At 55.4% G+C, this 20,022-nt stretch overlaps 7 protein-coding genes across 7 annotated transcripts; 2 read left to right on the top strand and 5 right to left on the bottom strand.

The window, feature by feature from the left end:
• Positions 1 to 328: 328 nt before the first annotated feature.
• Positions 329 to 5,844, top strand: CH63R_05932 (Transcription factor; the record flags this gene model as incomplete). Its single annotated transcript, XM_018300907.1, has 3 exons — positions 329 to 2,657; positions 2,703 to 4,134; positions 4,188 to 5,844. 3 exons carry the CDS (start codon positions 329 to 331, stop codon positions 5,842 to 5,844), a joined length of 5,418 nt encoding a protein of 1,805 aa, XP_018158757.1.
• Positions 5,845 to 6,716: 872 nt separating this feature from the next.
• Positions 6,717 to 7,366, bottom strand: CH63R_05931 (RNA recognition domain-containing protein; the record flags this gene model as incomplete). The annotated part of the gene is made up of 2 exons (XM_018300906.1): positions 6,717 to 7,007; positions 7,103 to 7,366. 2 exons carry the CDS (start codon positions 7,364 to 7,366, stop codon positions 6,717 to 6,719), a joined length of 555 nt encoding a protein of 184 aa, XP_018158756.1.
• Positions 7,367 to 9,945: 2,579 nt separating this feature from the next.
• Positions 9,946 to 10,983, bottom strand: CH63R_05930 (uncharacterized protein; the record flags this gene model as incomplete). The annotated part of the gene is made up of 1 exon (XM_018300905.1): positions 9,946 to 10,983. The coding sequence occupies one exon, from the start codon at positions 10,981 to 10,983 to the stop codon at positions 9,946 to 9,948; it is 1,038 nt and encodes a 345-aa protein (XP_018158755.1).
• A 579-nt stretch (positions 10,984 to 11,562) lies between these two features.
• Positions 11,563 to 11,811, bottom strand: CH63R_05929 (uncharacterized protein; the record flags this gene model as incomplete). Its single annotated transcript, XM_018300904.1, has 1 exon — positions 11,563 to 11,811. One exon carries the CDS (start codon positions 11,809 to 11,811, stop codon positions 11,563 to 11,565), a length of 249 nt encoding a protein of 82 aa, XP_018158754.1.
• A 336-nt stretch (positions 11,812 to 12,147) lies between these two features.
• On the bottom strand, positions 12,148 to 13,255 carry CH63R_05928 (Nucleoside-diphosphate-sugar epimerase; the record flags this gene model as incomplete). Its single annotated transcript, XM_018300903.1, has 2 exons — positions 12,148 to 12,974; positions 13,030 to 13,255. The coding sequence occupies 2 exons, from the start codon at positions 13,253 to 13,255 to the stop codon at positions 12,148 to 12,150; spliced, it is 1,053 nt and encodes a 350-aa protein (XP_018158753.1).
• A 495-nt stretch (positions 13,256 to 13,750) lies between these two features.
• CH63R_05927 (uncharacterized protein) lies at positions 13,751 to 14,098 on the top strand (the record flags this gene model as incomplete). The annotated part of the gene is made up of 2 exons (XM_018300902.1): positions 13,751 to 13,897; positions 13,955 to 14,098. 2 exons carry the CDS (start codon positions 13,751 to 13,753, stop codon positions 14,096 to 14,098), a joined length of 291 nt encoding a protein of 96 aa, XP_018158752.1.
• A 2,003-nt stretch (positions 14,099 to 16,101) lies between these two features.
• CH63R_05926 (Rhoptry protein) lies at positions 16,102 to 19,451 on the bottom strand (the record flags this gene model as incomplete). Its single annotated transcript, XM_018300901.1, has 2 exons — positions 16,102 to 18,173; positions 18,221 to 19,451. 2 exons carry the CDS (start codon positions 19,449 to 19,451, stop codon positions 16,102 to 16,104), a joined length of 3,303 nt encoding a protein of 1,100 aa, XP_018158751.1.
• Between the last annotated feature and the right edge of the window lie 571 nt (positions 19,452 to 20,022).

Genomic DNA, 20,022 nt, shown 5'->3' with positions numbered 1-20,022 from the left:
TTGCTTCCGTGCTCTTGCTTGCATACGGCCGGCTTCTCTTGCGCGCGCACGTGTCTGCATTGCATTGGCTGCTATGGCATGCTGCATGTCTCTAACGCCCGGCCATTATTACTCTACCGCACCGCTACTTGCATCCTGCTCTAGTCTATCAAAGTAGCTTGTATTAGGTATTCTTTCGCGCCAGCTTTGCTCTCCCCGCAGCCGGCCGGCGGTACCACGACTCACCGGTCTTTGCGCTCCAAGGCTGTTCCCAACTGCATCTCCCACTTGGTAGTGCCGCCTTCAAAATCCCAGCAACGGACGACGGGCGGAGAGTAGCCTTGTCGCTATGCCTACTGCACCATATTGGGGCGATCTGTCAGGCCCCAAGGCGGCCAGACGCCAGCGTCGCCAGTCGGAAGACTTTAGTCTCCCGGATCGCATGTCACCAGACCTGGGGGGGCCCTCAACCGCCCCGGCTGCGACAGACAAACCTCTTCCTCCTCATCCCACAAAGTCAAACCGCACCTCAATGCAGACCACCAACACCGAGGCTGCCACCGAGTCGACACTCAGTCCATACGCCTCGCCCACTGCCTCCAACTTCGCCGATCAAGGCCTGGCCCCGCGCCCACCAACCTTCCCATACGGCGAGTCTCAATACCCAGACAACCAGGCTGAGAGGCGCCAGCGAAGACGCAGAGAGCGCAACAACGAGACCGAAGGCGAGGGCGAGGGCGAGACAGATCGCGAGTACCTCTCCGGCCCGACGCCTCCCTCCGCCCCTGACGTGCCCAAGGCCCCGCCAGTGAGCTTTAGACATCCCTACGGCAATGCTGGCCTGCCGTACGTACATACATCCCCAGGACCAACTCGCCTTCCGCGACAGCCCAGTCCGCTGGTGAACCCGGACGACGAGATGAACCCTGAAGAGTACTATAAGAACCCTGCGCCTGAAGAAAGCCAGCAGCAGCAGGACTACCCGCCTCTCGACCGCTCGCAGCGCACGCTCGAAACTGTCGCCGACACGCGGCCGCCTCGAGACCCTCGCGATCCTCAGAGTTCCTCGAGGAGGAGATCCACGGGCGGGCCTGGCAGAGATGCGCAAGGGCGAAAGGCGTCAGTGGGAGGAGGACCTAGCAGAAAGTTCGCCAACGACCGCTCTCCACTCCAGAGGCTTGAGCTGACGCTCGATAGCATCACCAAAGAGGAGAAGCGAGCTCGTGTTGAGGCCGCTGAGCGTCGCGCCAGGGAGAAGGCTGCGGTGAAAGCTGCTCGGAACCCAGATCTCTTGCAACCTCCCGAAGTCACACAGCGGGCGCCGCCGCAGCACCGGCAGGAATCTCTGCCCAAGCAAGAGCCTCAACGACCCCTCCCAGAGCCGCCTCGACAACCCCAACAGTCCCTACCCGAAGTGCAACAGGTCCAGCATGTACCGGTCCAGCAAGTGCAGGTGCACCAGGCCCCGGCCCAGCAGGTACGGTTCCGAGACGACGGGGTCGACGATGACCGTAGAGGACAACAGGCCAATGTTGCCGCTCCACGCGGAGCCCCGGTGCAATACTACCACGAAGATGACAGAAGATATGCGCCGCGCCAGTCGCTCGATGACAGGCGACAACAACCACAGTATGTGCCTGAAAGCCACAGGCGCCATGCGTCTGGGCCATACCCGCCAAGAGGACCTTCTATGGCTACCGTCGAGCCGAAGCATCCTCCCGATTCGTCCGGCGTTCCGCAGAGAAGCGTCAGCCTTCGCGAAGCGTCTCGCGAGCCGCCTGCGTCAAGTGCGGGGATTCCTAAGCGCAACCTGAGCTTCCGCGAGCGCGCCGCAAAGAATGATATGAAGCTGCCGCAAGCTGCGGAGGAACCTCGGGACGCAGAGGCAAGTCCACAGCCCACGCCACCTGTCTCCGGCTCTCGGCGGCCTAGTTTCTCTCTCACCAGAAGCGGGAGCAACAAGCTGAAGAAGCAGCCGAAGGGCGATCCGTGGTTCAACGTCCGGAAGGAAGCGGAGAAGAAGTACGAAAATATTGAGTTCCGGAACGCCGCTTTGGATCAGTCTGCGGCAGAAAAGGGCGGCCCTCCTGTGCAAAGATCCATGTCACATGCTGGGCGCGAACAGGCATTACCCTCGGATGCACCGTCGGAGGAAGTCAGACGAGCCGGGATGTCTAGTAAGGCTGCGCGGTTAATTGGTATTGACTTCGGCGGAGTTCAACGTCGGTCTACCGCCCCAGCGGCTCAGCAACATGACTACGACGAGTCCGATGACGATGACCCTCGATATAACAATCCTCGCGGTGCGCCTGTAGCCCCGCGCGGGAACAGTGATAACGATCACCGGGCAATCCAAGCGCAAGCCGGGGCGCGCGGAAGACCCAGCGACAGGGAATACTACTCAGAGGATGATGGGTTCAGCGACGACTCTCGGGATCTGTATCCTGCAAAGAAGACATTCCGCCCGGGCGAAGGCATTTACAAGCCGCCTGTGTATCTTGACGAGTGGAAGAAGGCAACAGTCGGCAGCCTGTCTGGTGCCATGCTGGACCTCAGTGACGAACGGCTCGCTTCGTTGGATCAGGACACTCCCTGGTGGGAGGGCGGCAAGCGCAGAGGCAGCACCTCACGGCCACGCAAGGCGGAAGCCTTTGATGGCGAGTACGATGACACACACGGTAAGTCCTGATCTGCAACAAGCTTGTATGCTACGAGACTAAAAGAAACCCCAGCCCCTACACGGTTTAAGCCGCCGTTGTTTCTCAAGTGCGGTCCGCTTTTGAGATATTGCGGACTGAAGCATGAAAAGGTTCCCGCTCGCAACAGGAACACTGCCGTTAATGAGAGAACGATCTGGCGTGGTTCGGTGATGATTGTCACGCTGGACAGCGACTCTTCGTACGAGATTGCGCCGACCCTGAGACTTTTCGTGCAGCCCATTGAGCTGCTCCCCCCTCCGCCCCAGGAGATCTCAGGTGAGCAGGGGCTGCCGCCGGAATACGTGGATCCGATCGCCGGAATCCCGAAGCTGGGCAGACGAGGAGAGACCCTTTACGTCCGTCCAGTCGAGCACCTCGAGGAGGCTAAGGACCTGTCCAGAGATGAGACAGACAACGGCCTTTTCGAGAAGACCAGAAGCCCATCTGACTACACCCCAGTAGACGGCTCGCCCGATTTGCCTGGGTCCTTTGCCAGCCGCCGAAAGCGCGTAGAAATCGATGGGGAGAAGGTTTCCAAGTACAAGGACGTGCGCGGTTTCCGGCTGCACGCGGAGCGAGGATGCACATTCTGGCGCTTCAACATCGAGATTGAGCTCCGTGAGAACCAGCAGCGGATCGCATACCGGATCAACAGAGGTCCCGCGATGGGCTTTTGGGTCCCTGCCCTCGGGGATTCCATGAACATCATGTTCCACAGCTGCAACGGGTTCAGTGCTAGCGTCAACCCTGACGACTTCAGCGGCCCCGACCCCATGTGGCGCGACGTCCTCAACACCCACCAGTCACAGCCTTTCCACGTCATGATTGGCGGCGGTGACCAGATCTACAACGACTGCTTGATGGATCAGAGCAAGCAGTTCCGCGAGTGGCTGATGATCAAGAACCCTCTGCATAAGCATAACTCACCTTTTACGCCAACAATGCAGGACGAACTGGAGCGGGCCTACCTCGAGCGGTACTGTATGTGGTTCTCTCAGGGTCTCTTCGGCCTGGCCAATTCCCAGATACCCATGGTCAACATGTGGGATGATCACGACATCTCGGACGGCTTCGGCTCGTATGCCCATCACGATATGAACTCGCCAGTGTTCTCTGGTCTCGGCAACGTTGCTTACAAGTACTACATGCTGTTCCAGCAGCAGAGCATCCCCACGGAGACGGAGGCTTCTGAGCCCAGTTGGGTCCTCGGCAGCACACCTGGGCCTTACATCAACGAGTTGAGCCGCAGTTTGTTTGTGGAGTTGGGCTCCAAGATTTCTCTGCTGGCTGTTGATGGCAGAACAGAGCGGACAGAGCTCGACGTAGTCAGCGAGCCTTCATGGCAGAGAATCATGGACCGTTGCTACGACGAGCTGAGGAATGGGCGGACCGAACACCTACTGGTGCTGCTCGGTGTCCCGATAGCCTACCCCAGGTTGGTGTGGTTGGAGAATATGTAAGTTTCACCTCTGCGCGCGTGATAAAGGGAGCGCATGTTGACGACGACAGTCTTACATCGAGAGTGATGGATCCCGTCAAGGCTCTGGGCAAGCTCGGTATGCTCGGCAATACTCTGAACCATATTGACGGCGGCGTCGAAGTGCTCGACGACCTGAACGACCACTGGACTGCCAAGAACCACAAGAAGGAGCGGACCGTCGTCCTACAGGACATGCAGGACCTGGCGGCAGACAAGTCCGTGAGAGTCACATTCCTCAGCGGCGATGTCCACCTCGCTGCCGTCGGCCAGTTCTACGCCAATCCCAAGCTTGGATTGCCCAAGCACAAGGACTTCAGATACATGCCCAACATCATCTCTTCGGCCATCGTCAATACTCCGCCTCCTGATCTCATGGCGGACATTTTGAACAAGCGTAACAAGATACACCACTTTGACGAATCAACCGAGGAAGACATGATCCCTCTGTTCCAGCACGGTATCGATGGCAAGGCGAGAAACAACAAGCACCTGTTGCCTCATCGCAACTGGTGCTCCATCCGGGCGTGGACTCCCGGCACTACGCCGCCGCCCACCCCGCCGCTGTCGGCTTATGATAGAAGCCCGAGCCCACCGGCGAGCCGTGGTCTTCTGAGACGGTTTTCGTCGAATCGCGGCCCTGCATATCGCCCGGATATTCAGCGGGATACCCGCGACGAGTCACGGTCACGGCCCCCGATATCCAACAAGGGCAAGACTGGCGGTCTGTTCCGCAGTCTTTCTCGCAGCAACTCGACCGACGGAGGTCGACCTACTGAGCCCTCCAAGCCAAAGCGCTCAATGTCGTTGACTCGCAACTTCTTCAGTCGCCGGGGCAGCAAGAAGTCGAAACCCGACGACGGTGGTATAAACGGTCAGTGGGGAGACGAAGACAGGGACGACGAGAGTGTGGACGACGGGTTCTACGGGTACGAAGACGAATACGACCGCGGGCCGGCGCCTAAGTCCAGGGGCATGGGTCTTCGGGGCGGCGGCGACGATGAGTACCAGACTGGCGATGACTCTTACTTCACAGCTCGTCCGGCAGCGCGGATGAGCGGGGCCCCTAACAAGGCAGTCCCCCGGACCCATGCCGAGTTCCAGCCCGGCGACGAATCCCACTTTTCTGCCCGCGCGCCGGCTCGTTCTTACACTATGGGCGATGAACGCCAGGTTCCTAGGTCGCAAGACTCGCTGGCGCGCCCGAAACCATTCCACCGTACTCCAACGGGGTTGTCGGCCAAGCAGAAGAAGATGGATGGCTTAGAAGTGGACCTCGAGGGTGGTTTGGATATTTGCCTGAACGTTGAGGTCAACCAGAAGGATCCTGCCGGCATCACAGTGCCATACCGGCTCCTCGTGCCCCGTCTCGTTTGGGATGACGCCCGAGAGGCCGCCAATCTGCAGCCGCCTGCTCCGGCAGGCTTCAAGCGGCTGTTCAGTTTGAAGAAGAAGGAGGCCGGTGTCGTGCCACCTCAGGGTCTGGCGTCCGAGGGCCAGTTTGAGGAACCTGTCAAACAGCAGCAACCGGCACCTCCCGCCGGACGGGAGCCCGTCTATGATGCGCCCCCCAGAAATGCGAGGTACGAATCGCCGGGGGGGTATGATTCAGCCCGTACGCACGACTCGTCTGGGCGATACAATTCGCCCGCGAGGTACGAGACGCAAAGTGCCAGACAAGGGAGATGAGAGGGCTACGCATGATGACGGCATGAGGTTTTAATGAGGACCGTTTTCCTTTCTTTTCTTTTTTTCCTTTTTCTCCATACGACGATAAGTATTGGAGTTGGCATTCTACACATAGTTTCTGATTCGAAGCATGACACATTGGCATCGCGAAGGAGTCGGGCTGCAAAGAGGGACACAAAAGCTTTGGATTGCCGAACTCACTTTAGGAAGGGTTCCAGCATTTTTCTTCGACGCCTCTAGGTTGAATGACCCTTACGTTAGTAATGACGATCATGACTTGAACCTTCTGAAATGTGGTATTCTGACGCAGCATGGATGGTGAAGGGCATATGAAGACAGTGGCCACAGGGTATGATAACCGCATTGACAAAATGTCAAGTCAGAGAAGAACTCATCACCACTGATCAGGGTTCTCACAAACCGTTACAGTCAACAGAAAAATCAACAAAAAAAAAAATTCGGATTATCTGTGGTCCTTGAGCCAGTCATGAGGTCAAAGAAGGGAGAGGGTGAGAGAAAAGATTGCGCTGCTGGGATTTCGTAGTATTTGGTATGAAGTGCAATTTCCGTTTGCTTGTTACCTAGCCTTGAGATGCAAGTCAGCTTTCTGTGGTTGATCGATGATGGGGGCTGAGGATGATCGAACCTTTTCGGGCCAAATCACACATGCCGACGTGCTTTCTCGCGATCGAGCCTTGGCGTTCTCTGCCTCTCTCCCGGCTGCGCTTGATCGCGGAACACATCGGCGAAAGGCCAACCATGCTCGGGTTGGCCTTTTGTTTTTTTATGTTGTTTTCTCCTTGTCGTCTCTTTCCCAAACCATCCATTGGTCTTCGTTTCACCGCTGACTGCTGTCACGGGGCTCCCCTCTATCATTCAATGTCGCCGCTGTCCTTGGCGACGGCGGCGGCCGCCGCCGCCTCCCTGTCGACACTGCGGCTGCGGCTGCGGCTGCGACTCCGGCCGCGGCCGCGGTTCTGGGGTCTCGCACCGGCTCCGCCGCGGTTGCCGCCGCCGCCGCCGCTGCCGCCCTTGCTGCCGGGCGGGGGGCGGACGAAGGCGAAGTCGACGTAAACGGTCTGGTCGAGAAGCTTGGTCTCATGGGCCGAGTCGATGGCGGCGCGGGCCTCGGCAAGGGTGGCGTACTCGATAAGTGCGTAGCCCTGGTAAGGAAGGAAGTTCTCGTCAGCGGTGCGTCTCATTTCCGGTACGAGGAGGAAGGAGAAGGGGAGGAATGCATGGCCGTGTGCGTGTATACCTTTACGTAACCACTCCTCCGGTCGAGGTTGAGGTGCAAGTTCTTGATCTCACCGAACTCGCCAAACATGTCATGGATGGCTTCCTCGTCAGCCTCCTCATGGACGTTGGTGACCATGATAATCCAGCCCTCAATGGAGCGGACGGCAGTGGCGCGGCCGTGTGTCTGCATCTCAGACTCGTTGCGGGCGGGGGCGGCCTCGCCTCCAACGGCGGCGGCAGAGGGGGAGGGGGGGTTGTCAACTTCCATTTCCACGTCGGCCATCGTAGCGGTATGTGAATGTGCGTATGTGAGTGTATATGTGTGTGCGTGTGTGCGTTCCTGGGAGATTGGCTGGGGCTACGAGCGGTGGAGAGGGAACGTCGGAGCGGGTAGGTGGTTTGGGGTGACGGAGTCGCGCGGGTCGAGGATCTGTCGAGAATGACTATGATCGCGAAGTTGGTTGATTCGCGGGGGAAGAGCGTTCTACGAGGCTGAATCGTCGGAATAACACACTGGGAGAGCAAGAGAGACAGGGCGAAATTAAGTGGAGGGGCGTCGTTGGGCTGGCGATTTTTGAGTGGAGCTCAGAAGCTTGCGCACGGACTTCTTGCTACCTGTCGATGGTTGACATACTATGCATGTCACCAGCAAGGAACAAAGATCCTGTCCAAATAACCGCCGCGCAAAAGGTGGTTTTGATTGAAAAAAATATGGACTCGGAAACAAGAGTGAAAAGGGATATCGGAAAGTAAAAACCCCCAGGTATAATCGACACCATGACCCCACCGTAGACCGAAACTCCAGCAACTCCCGTTCCTCTCTCCTCGTCATGGGTGGGAGAGTGAGTGTCCGACTGTTGCCCATCGCTCACGCCCGCAACCATCGTGTAATTGCCCAACCAGTCGACGACCGGACCCATTGCATACACATGTCGAGCCAACTCCGACGTCCTGTTTTTCTTGGATACCGAAAACCGTCATCGTATTTGTAGCTCTCGCTCAGAGAGGTCGATCGTGCTTAAAAGCGGAAGCACATCATCATGCAGTCCATGCAGCTCGAGCAGCACTGAGCCTGTATCCAGAGAAGCCGCTTGTCAACAAGTGCACTTCCAGGGTCTCGTCGCGGCGTCATTGGGGAGGATTCTGGCTTACACATGACCAACTCTCCTTCTCTATTTTATCGTCTTTGGGCGGCTCCATATTGGGTTCCATAAATTGCCTCTGTGGTTGTTCCGTCGTCATGTTGACTGACTGATTCAGTGAGATGGTGGACGAGCGAGATCTGCGGATTGGCTCGACTCGAAGTTCGCAATGCTTTTCCGCCTGGGATTGAAGGGAGTGACTAGGAGAAAAGAGAAAACACAAAGGAACGGATGCAGTAAACCGCGCGAAGATTGCTGTGAAGAAAATTGTGGTCTTCTTGGGTGCGAAACGCAGATGGGGGATGGCATCTCCTCCATTATATCTCAAACAACCTCGATCTCACATCATCATCTCTCTGCGCCCAGAACGAGAGAGGGGGCTGTGCAGCCATCCACCCCCCCCCCCCCCCCCCCCCCCCCCCGCCAAGGATTTTCACACCCCATCCATCCATACAATTTTAACCCCGTCGGGACCCGGGGATACGCGGACAAAATACGCCGCAGGACAACTGCGCATTTGCTCCAAATGAAAGACTCTCGGTCGGGACGGCAGGCGAGAAGGAATGGGAGAGACAGAAAGAGGGTGAGAGAGAGAAAAGGGGGTACTGAGTTTCGTCTTGGCTTGGAGGGTAGGTCTGCCAAGAATAGCATGTAAATACGGGTTACATGAGACTCGTCGAGCAGCAAACCAGAACGTCAAGTTGGTCAAATAAACTGGGTTCCGGCTGCATGCTGATCGACCGTGATTTGCCCTTCTGCCTGCTTCCGTTATTAATTGACGCTCCCGAGCCGTTCTCCCGACTCCCCCAGGGACAACAAGAGAAAAGGGAAGGGGGGGGGATCAGGTGCTGCGGCTTGTGAAGCGAGACGACTTGAAACAACAGCCATCATCATTCAGGCTTTGTCTTATTTTATTTTATTTTATTTCTTCTGTTTTAAAGATTCGAAGTCGATGTGGTTGGTCACATCGCAATGTGGTTTCTGTGTCTGGGTTTGTCAACAGTTCGCTTGCTCCTTTGCTTGCGCACTTTAATCTCCCGGGCCACTTTGCAATATCCATCGCGGGCGAGGACGCGGTCGCATTGCGTACCCCTGAGAACTGCGTAGGCAGCAGTTCGCGTCCCTGCTGCCGTGCGCCACACCTCGTCCCGTCCGCAATGTGGGGTGGTGTCCATCAACGAACGAGTTGCAGAAGTGGTGAAGAGGATTTGAGGCTGAGCGTGGTGGACTTGAGCGAACTGGCATCCCCAATTCCCTGAAAGCCATGTATTATCGAATTGGAAAGCCACATCAGTCTGTTGCAGCCCGGCTGCTGTCCGCGTAGGGCTGGCATTGAGACAAGAGACTGGTGTCTGTCGAGGCACTGCGCGCGCAGCCACTTTGAAATCATGGCTGCAACCACCATTCAAAAGGCAAACGCGGAATCGGGTTGGAAGAAACATCACCAAGTGAAGCTGGCAAAGGCAGTAGGGAGGAGTGGTTAGCGTGGCATCCGTGTTTGTTTTATCTACTTACTCATTGGTGTTTAGCAATGATTGGTCGAGATGCCCTGCCCTTGGGCCGCTTCAACTCAACATTGTCACGACACTCCAACATAACAGAACTCGCCTAACTTACTCTGGACCAGGACACCAGTTTTGTAAAACTTTTTGGTATTCTTTCTTCCAGTTCGAAAGACGTACATACGAGAGCTTAACAATGTCATCCCATCGACCTGGGTCTAGGCAACTAGGAACATGTCTCTGACCCAATGGAATCCTCTGTGCTCACGGAGACAATACGACAGCTCCGGCGTGGCGGTGAAGAAGATTGTGCCCCTTCCGTCCGTCAGCCGGCACGTCTTGATTTGGACCATACCCGCGGTCCATGGGTATCTCTTCTCGAACCACTCCTGCAAGTATGCCCTGCTCACTCCCTCCAGCTGCTCGGCTTCCACGTGAGCTTTAAACCTGACAAGTATTCGGGGTGTCCGCGCGAGCATGGTTGGCACAATTTCCCTGTGGCTTAGGGGGGCTAGGTAGATGGGATGCTGGGTAACCTTTGGCAGCGGCATGGAGAAGGGCATGGGTTCCGTTTGCCGCACGCTTACGTCCCAGGTGCTCTGTACCAGGACGTCGTAGAGCTGCGCCGTGGAGATGGCCGTCCCTGCGTCTGCGGCTTTGCTCAAGGCCTGAGTCAAGGTGTGGGTGAAGGTGCGGTGGCCGGAGCCTGGAGACCCTTTCATACTGACACTCGCGGCCGCGATGAGCTCCTTGTTAACCCCGAGGGCATGTCTCCCAGGAGACTGGTAGCAACCGTGGAGGAGGAACAGCATTTGCCCTCCGGTCCTGGGCAATGTGTGTACGATGGCAGCGAAGTCGATCGTGGCGCCCTGGCTCGCGTTCCCACTTGGGTGGAAGAAGCAGGTGTCTAGCGAGTTTTGACTGTCCGTACCGCTGTGGCCGGCGTAGTGGAGAATGAACAAACTCTTCTCGTCCATGTCTTGTCTAGTTTTTGCGATTCTTTGACGGAGAATCTGGGTCGGCGAACTGTCTCCGGCCCAGTGGGTAGCGAGAGTTGTGCTGTGAACCTCGTATCCATAACACTCGCTGAAGAGGCGGCTGAGGTCATTGGAATCGTCGGTCGCTTGGGAGCCTCCTGCCTCGTCCGACGTGTAACTACACATCAGGACTTTAACCTTACTATAGCCCCCGGTGGGTGGGACGCGGGTTGTCAGGAGCGCGAGACTGAGCTGTTGCTGGAATGTGGCCAAGGACATGGCATCCGCACTCAAAAGGTTGCGAACGGGTCGCCTGCAAATGGTCCCGTTGTGCCTGAAGCTGCGCAGAGAGAAGTCACGGTTGGAACTCCTACCTGCTGCCCGAGTCATTGGGTAGTCTGGGAAAGATGAGGACATGTTTGATCGATAGCAAGTCGGGCAATGAAATGTAGCCCCGATGCCGTTGAAGTGTAAGGAATGGGTTGAGAAACAGGGAACTTGGACATGCCATTATCAAAACACACGAGTTAAGTAGTCGCAAGAATGGTGAGAGGACTGGTGACAGTAATGGTGGTCTTCCGGCGACCAAGTTTTTAACTTGACACCATCCTTGGTTCAACTGCGTGTGATTCACCTTTCTCCTATACGATGTTTCCCAAATATGCCAACCCTTCACTTGAAGCAAGAACCCGGCAGGTACACCGAGACCGAACCATCTCCAACAGTGAACTAGCTGTGGAGAAAATCAAACTCAACGCTTTTACAGACCTTCGTAGGTTGTACTCATCGCGAGATCTCCCAATCATGGGAGACAAAGCTCCTGTATTTTCTAGGAGTGAGTCACTTGTCTACCTTGGCTCACAGCATGTCGATTGTCAATATCTTGCAGTTATTGTTGAACAATGTGACGTGTCTGGACGGGAACTCATCGGGATCGAGCGTGATGAAGCAGCTGATTTCTTCGACAAGCTTCTTGTCGCCTTTGGCCACCCATTCGTGAAGGACATGGGATCTGACGCCGCAGGCGTCGAAAAGGGAGCTGCAAACACACATGAGGCCCTCGGTCTCCTCAGCAGAACAGCAGCGATCGAAGCCGTAGTCTTTCATGGTACGGCTCTTTGTAAGAGCTAGTGATGGTATAGACAATAGGAAATATGGTTATGGGACAGACGCTCGTCATCAAGTCGAGTTGGCGACTTTACTCCCATACAAACACATAGGATGTTTTGTTTATTGTAACGAGATCGGCCGTGTCTTGCAACCCGCATGTCGCCCAAGCAAAGCAACTTACACAGACGCGTACATCAGGTCTGCCTCCTTCGTTCACATAAACAATTGCATCTGCTGTGAGTCATGCTGCTCCTTCCGGCAGCTCTTTGAAAACTTGCGGACCGCTTGCAAAAGTATTACACCGATTGAGAATGATACACTCCTCAGAAAACATCATCTAAGCCCAGCCCTTGCTGCTTCAGATCGGACAATGGTCGGAACCTCGTCCTCAATGCTCTTCTCCTGCGGCTTCCAGCCAAGTACCTTCCTTGCTCGTACAGCCGCACCACGCGAGTTCATACCCCAGCTAGCCGCTTCAAACCCTGCGGGCGATTTGACGGCCTCGTCGTAAGACAACTCTCGAACCTCGGGAGCAGCATCCTTGATGAAGCCTTGCTTGTGGGCTTCCTGGCCAATGGTCTTAGACAAATCGCCCCATACATGCTCCCCGTTCTCGGTAAAGAAGTAGCCATGGGCCCCCCACACCTCGGTGTCGTCTTTCCGGGACGGGTCCAGGGCAACGCCCACAAGAAGCTCGAAGACCTTGCTGAGGTCGTGGACGTGGACATTGTTCCACCGAGAGAGGCCCTTGCCGATGCGAGGAGAATACTTCTGCTTCAGGATGAAGAATGCGAGCTCGTAGACTTGTCGCCCGCGGCCAGAGATGGGCCCGCGTCCCTCACCGTAGATCGTTGGCGGGCAGACAATCGCCGTCTTGACCGAGTCGGCGTGATTTCTACCGGTGTTGAGGACGATCTCGTCCACGTTGCGATGGAAGGCGGCGGCCGGCAAGTTGACGACCTCTTCAATGCCCTCGTAATCGTTGAAGACCTTGTCGTCCAACTCTCCAAACACCTTCTTCACCTCGGAATCGAAGTAGGTCAGGATTCCAGTACCGCCAGTGTGCAACCAGAATCCTGGACGGGAAGGCGAGTGCCCTTGTACAAGACCCTTGGAGATAGCATTTGCGGCGCCCGCGTGGTCTGATGAGTCGGCGGTGTCTAAGATCCGAGTCAGCACTTGTGCGGCAATTGCGAGAGACAGGAAGGTGCTTACGGATGACTATATCTGCCCACGAAGCTTCGCGCTCGAGGGTCTCGGAGTCATCGAGGCCGCCGAGAACAATCCGGGCTGTAGGATACTTCTCAAGGACCTTCTTTGCCTTGTCATCCGAACGGATTAGGAGGGCGTATTCGAAGTCGGGATATTTCTTGTATAATTGGTACAGAGCATCACCTCCAATGTAGCCGGTGGCCCCTGTGAGAAAGATTTTGGCAGTCATTGTGATTTGCTGTGCTGGTAGTGAAGACAGATTCGGAAGTCTGAGTTTGGGTTCGATGAAGGTCCCAAAACCAGCCCTTTCGCTCGATTATACATAGGCTACTCTTTCAGAGGGGAAGACGGTTCTATGACGTAAGACGCCTGAGTGATGATGAGAAATCGCCTTCATGTACCAAGGAGGATCCGCCAGGCTCGACCGGATAAGTTTTTATCCCTGATATGTAAGTGATGGTTAACCCTTTGACCAATTCGACCTTCAAGTAGGTAGTCTCTACCAACTCCTCCAGTATTGTGACTCCAACTATGGTGGTCTTCTTCAACCTCTGTTTTAGCGATACATATCTCTACAAGTGCGGTGCAACAGCGTGGGCTCTTCAAGCAACCCGGAAATGATACTCCGAGGCTTGATTTATCAGGGATTCCGCCTGCATGGCACCCGCTAGACTGCCTTTAGGGGACATGTAAGTCCCATGGGGAGACAAGTTTCGTTGTCGTCATGAAATATCTTGGGCAGCGCTCTTTCGACGCCGCTCACCCATCTACGGTGCGATCACCAGAGGTAGATGGCAGTCCTGTGCGACAAGAAGCGTCCAAGGGAAGCATCTCCGTTACAAGAATGCTCGACGTTTCCAAGGTTCACATGGTAAGCTCTATCCTATAACGACTGGCTCCAAAATTAGTACAGCTTTAAGATATGCAGTGGCTTCTTCCATACAGGATGGCGTGCACGCTTCCTCGACCTCGACCTCAAGAGAGGACAGCCGACAGCGGGACAAACGAACTGATCATCCATCCAGTGCAGGAAGCATCGAGCTCAAATTCCCCGGCCAACTCTGAAGATTAGGACTCTAGGACTAAGGGTTTTCAGCTATGAGTCCTGTATTCATACAGATCATCTGCCGAGCTTGCTCACGGAGCCAACAGGATGCTTGACACATTATCGCGATCACCTCAACCTGGCTTGGCTGGGCAACATGAAGAGTTTACAGACACAGGGATCCATGTTTCATGCATTGACATTGGGCGGAAACCCGAACCGGCGTGATTCGAAGTCTCCAAAAACGGTGCCCAGCAAAGTACATCGTGTCTCCGGTTCGGTCCATTGTTCCTTCACCTCGCTGTTTCTGTTTCTGGCAGCCACCAACCTAGCTTGCTCCAGTCGAAAGTCAACGAGCAGAGTCGAAAGGGCACGTGCCACATCTCAAATTCTAGCCAATCAGTAAACGCCACTTCCCTTGAACAATTCCGACTTGCTATTGGCCACAGTGACAGCCCCACAGGAGTGATTGAGCCCACAATCAGCCCCACCACAGTCCTCCAGATATCTATATAAGCCTCCTCATCCTCCCTCCCTTACACCTTTTCTCTTCTTTTCTTCTTCATACTTACCTTCATGGGGGTGCTGGGGATCAAGAAATCCGGCATCCAGAGTGGGAGGCCTGCATTGCACATCGCGGAGTCGACCGCTCTCGATTGTCCTTCGGGACCATCGCTGTGGCAATTTTTGATTTTTCACACTTTTCATTGTGCCCGTTGCCTTGCGCGATGGTATGAAGAAGAGGCCGTCTCGAATATGTGATGTTCGTCTTTGTGGAAGTCAACTGCCCTACGTGGGACGTAATATGACCTGAGATTGCATCTCAAAGCAACTTGGTCGCCATCACAGTTATTTTGCAACCAGTCTAGGCTGCCTTGCTTTGCCAACTAGCCAATATCGGATATGACATGAAAGAGGCGCCCAGGCAGCTGTGTTTATCCTCTCCAGTGCCTAAAGCACACCTCGTGTGGCATCTGCCCGTGAGGATCATTCCCGCCTCAGCCAGTCTGTAAGAACTACCCAATCTTCGTCAACCTAGGTAACTGGTGGAGTGGACCTGGTTCCAAGCGACCCTGTCGTCGATGACGAATGCTCCTGCCCCTAACGATCCAACCCTAGGGCAGCTACGATCCCGACGACGTCGTAGATGTACCCGAGCCAGAGCAGGTACTCGACTATTCGCGTCTTTAGCCAGCGCGGCAAGGCGTACGGTTCTGATGAACCGCCACCTACCCAGGTCGCAGGAGAGTCCTCGACCCTCCCTCCATCCCCCCAGTTGCTCGTGAAGAAACGTTGGGTGCAGCGATATTTGTCGGCTGCTAGGATGGGACTGGACTCGGCGACGAAACCCCCGAATCGTCAATCATTTCCAACCAGGAAATGGCGACATCGATCTCGTCGGCTTCGACGGAATACACTATAGGAGTTTGGGGCCATTGTAGTCAGCGTTAAGGAGGTTGCAGGGCAGAGCTGGGCTTTATAGTGTCTTCTGGCTCGATCTCCAGGCTGAGTCCCCGATCATTGCCTGTAATCACGCGTTGGGCGATTTCCTGGAAATCATGGCATCAGAGGGGGCTGTTCAATTGCAGACAGAGTTGTGCCGACACGACCGAATGGTATTTGGTGCTATGAGGCGGCTGGATTGGGCCCTTCATGTTACTCACTCGCATATGCTGTTCTTACCTACAAAGCATCAAGCGCATGTCCAGATTTTCCACAGTTAGGTTGCACATTTGCACACCTGTATCACAGACACAACAATCTGCACATGCCATTGCATAGGGTACACCGTATTCCTGATAAATGCTGTCCGCGAATGACCCCTCTTGGAAGGTCTGGTATAGTTACACCGCGGGTCGATACGATAAAAGATGAACAAAAACAACCTTGTGACAATCTCCCGAGTGGCCTCAAAAACCGGAGCCTCACACTCTTGTCCAACAGCCCAATGTATGAGAAACCGCAAAAAACTCCATGCGCGAGCCCACTCACACGCATCACCTTACAATCCCCAAACCGTTGTCACCCGCCTAACTCTGGATGCCTTCCCAGGTAATCTGATCTGTGATGTCCCTGACACTCAATCCTGTAATGCTGAACACGGTCATGTCGAGCTCTTTTCCCGACATCTCCTGTCCGACCTGCTTCTGGCCCTCCAATACATCGTAGAGTGCGTATATCTGGGCACTCTTGACCTCCCGCGCATTCATGTTGGCGTCAATGTTAACCTTGAGCTGCTTGCGCTTCGACTCTGCAAGCGCGGGGTTGTGTCTGTCGTACCGGGCCTGCATCTTCGCATGCTCCATCCTCATGTGTTCCAACTCATCCTCAAGCCCCTTGATGACCTTAGCCAGGGCGTTGCCTGGAGGCTGAGATGGCCGCATGGTGGCGTCCTCGGATGAGATGCCCAACTGCTCATACTGGTCTGAAGGGGCAACAGGTTTGGAGATCGTCACCCGCTTCTTGCCCTCGGCGAGCTCGGCGGCGGTGACCGTTCCTCGGTGGGCCTTGATCCGAGTGCACACAATGCAATTCTTACAGCTGTGTCCAGCCAAGTTGTCAAGCACACGTCGCGCGTCCGGGGATAGAGCAGGACAGTTGCCCTTCATTTCCGCCGTCGTGTTCTCCAGTCCGCCTTGAGTAATCAAGTCAATCGTGACCGACTTATCCTGGGAAGGCTTGACGGCAGACTTGGACGGCGTCCTCTGGCTTTGGCTGGTTAGGTTGCGAGTGGTATTGGTCGTCTCTTGCCGGACAGTACGAGACTCCTTCTTGCTCTTCATCTTCATGTCGATCACCATGGAGTGCGTCTGTGTGTTCTCTTGCGACTGTATGGTGCCGTCGTTTTCGACCTGGAAGGGGTCGAGATCGGGAGCGGCATTGCTCTTGTGAGAGTTCTTGGATGACGTATGCGAGGAGACGCTCCTCTTGCTACCCTTATTGGCGGTATTAGAGGCCTTGGTGCTCTTCGACTTGGACGACGCTGCCGACCGCTCGGGTAGGGAGAATGACACCTTTTGCTGGCTGTTGGAGTCTTGGGGACGAGAAGTCGAGGCTCGTCTCTTGGAAGGAGGCTCGACTGCTACGGAGCTCTGCTGGGTCTGGAAAGTGTTGTCAAACTCATTGGCACTGCGATCCGTTTGCTCCGTTGTGTCTTGGATCTCGATCGGTTTCTTGCCCGGCGTTGCGGGCTTCCGGACCTTCTTTCCTTCGACGGGAGCGTCAACAACCCCTGAGTTCTGAGTGCTGTCAATAGTGATATCCGGAACGAAGAATGCCGACGTCATGTTCTCTTCCGTCTCATCGCCATCGTCCATCTCCTTGTCGAGGCGCATCGAGAAGTCTTCCGTCTTTCCGAGAGGGCGGCAATGGTCGAGTTGTTGCTTGAGGAACTCAATCTCCTCCTTCAGGTGCATGTTCTCGTCATGGAGATCGTGGATGCTCCGCTCGAACCCCGAGTTTTCACGACGAAGGATCTTGTTCTCGTTGAAGTACTTTTCGTTGTGCCGAACGAGGCTATCGTTATCCTCCTTGAGAGTAGACTTCTCCTGCTCCATCGTATGCAGTTCAACCTGCAACGCCTCGACTTCGTCGCGGGCAGCCTCAAGGTCTTCCTTGGCGTTGACGGTATTTTGTCGGAGCTCTTCGTTCTCGGACATGAGCGACCGTGCATTCGCGCGTAGAGACCTATTTTCGCTGATGAGAGACTCTTGTTCGCGGCGCAACGAGTTGTTGTCGGTTCGCAGAGACTCGAGTTCTTGCTGCAAGGTTTCTTGTTCCTGGCGGAGGGCCTCATTGTCTGCCTGGACGGACTTGTTGTCGACGTTTCGAATAGAGTTGCTTTTCTTTTCGTGATGGAACACGTCTCGCTGGTTGGTCATCTCCAGGGTAGCGTTCAGCTTCTCTTGGGTCTCGTGGAGTTCCCTTCCTTGGACATCGAGTTTATCCATGAGATCGCCAATCTCTACACACGCATCTTGCAGCTTTTTCAGAGCTCGGTCTCGCTCGAGGGAAATTGTGTCGTTCTCAATTTCGTTGGCGCCAAGACGGGTGGTGACATGATCCAAACGTGACTGCAGCGATGCGACGTGCGACTCCAGTTCTGTTATCCGTTAGATTGATACCAAATTAACGGGATGGGCCACTTACTCAGCTTCTCTGTCTGGAACCGCTCCTCGCTGGCCGATTCGGGATCCGAGGCTGTTCGGGAGCCAATAGCACTGTCGATAGACTTGCGGCCCTTGAGTCGCTTGAGTTCCTTTTGCAGGTGGTCCACTTGATGCTCAAGTTCGACTGCGTGCTGCTGCACCAAGTCGTCGTGCTCCTGGAGGTTGAGTATCTCATCCCTGATCATATCCATGGACACAAATATCCTCTCCTCGTCATCGGGGATGGCCAGGCCGTCGACCTCGGCATGATCGTTGGGGGGCTGGGTATCGATGCGGTCTCGCACTTGACCGTTTTTGACAAAGACGGGAACACCGTTCTTCACCGCGCCGTTGAAGCGCAAATTGCCAGAGATGAAGTCGTTAAGGTGAGAAATGTCGGGCATGAAGAAGGAGCGAGAAGTGGCACCATTCTGAGCTGGGCTATCGGTTGTCACTGGGGACGGGAAGGTGCTCCGGATGGTGTTGAAGGTGACTGGAGTAGGGTTGTTCGTCGGTGGGTTCTCGACGGGCGCTGGCTTGGGAGTCGCGTGGGTTGGGGGTGCCAGGAAGTCTGATTTCCGTCGGTCGGCCTTTGCGGCCTGCGAAGAACGCCTTGCTGACTTGTAGTTGCCCGAGGTTGTCCGAGCGTGTCCTCTAGCCAGAGGACTTCGGTTCATCTGCTGTTGAGGGTTGAACTTGAAGCTGTCGGCATTGATGTCGAATCGGAAGGGCGACTTGGACATGTTGGCGGACATGTCGGACTCGTTGTCCTCTACTCGGGGTTGCATTTCGGCACGCGTCCGCTTAGAACCCTGCCAGGTCATCTCGGTCGAGTCGTCGACCATGTTGGAAAGATACTTCTGGACAATGGCCTTGCGAGAGACGGCGTCCTTGTGACGCAAGGAGCCTGAAGGCCTAGGGGCGGGGTGGTTCTGCTTCATGTCGGCGGTGGCGGCCTTGGGCTTGCCGTAAAATTCGGGCCACTTGCGGTGGGCAGCCTCCAGGTCTACTTGGATCTTGCCGCCGGCGGGGCCAACGATGCGAGCAATGTCTTCGTTGAGCCTGCGCGTAGATTCGCCGTCTGGCTCAGAGAAGACGGAGGTCATTGTTGGGCTGACGGTACCGTGGGAGCCGGTCGAGGAAGGCGGGGAGTTGAATGGGTTGTCGCGGTTTGCGTTCATTTCTCGAAGAATGCGGGAGCGATAGCGATTGTGCGCTGCGTCGGCTTCCATGACTGCCGTTGGACGCGTCGGGCGCGGTTTCTTAGGCAGAAGTCGACGAGGAAAAGAGAATCACGATGGCGGCGCAATAGCTGAAGGCGACGCGTAGGATAGCCCGAGTCCAGAGACAATCCAAATGTAATGCTGAAAAGAAGCAATACCGAGCAAAAGAGAAAGCTGCTCAAGGCATAGAAACGAGCACAATGGCTTGACAGAGGTCAAGAGCTCTGATGTAAAGTTGAGAGCTCGCGGGCGAGAGATGGAGAAGGAGGAAACGTGCAATGTGAATGAGCAGGGATCGGTTTGTTTACTTTCAGAGCTGCAGGCGTAAACAACCAGCGATTGGCTGTGGGCGCCAGTGCCTGTTAGTGGGGCAGCCCTGCTCCTTCGTAGGTCGGCTCAGTCAGTGAGCGTCCTGGCCTCCTAGCGAATCACAAACAATCAACCGACCGCTTCAGATGGGAAACGCGTGCTGGTTGGACCTATGCGAGACAAAGGAACGCGCTGTGTTGATCAAAGGAAACTAGACTCGGCGAGGCTGGGATATTGTGTAAGATATTATGTCTTCCCTATTCTTTGCGCG

This window comes from Colletotrichum higginsianum, chromosome 4 (assembly GCF_001672515.1).
Source record: "Colletotrichum higginsianum IMI 349063 chromosome 4, whole genome shotgun sequence".
NCBI lineage: Eukaryota > Fungi > Ascomycota > Sordariomycetes > Glomerellales > Glomerellaceae > Colletotrichum > Colletotrichum higginsianum.
The sequence above is the reverse complement of the archived record's forward strand: the minus strand, read 5'-3'. Positions and strand labels throughout refer to the sequence as shown.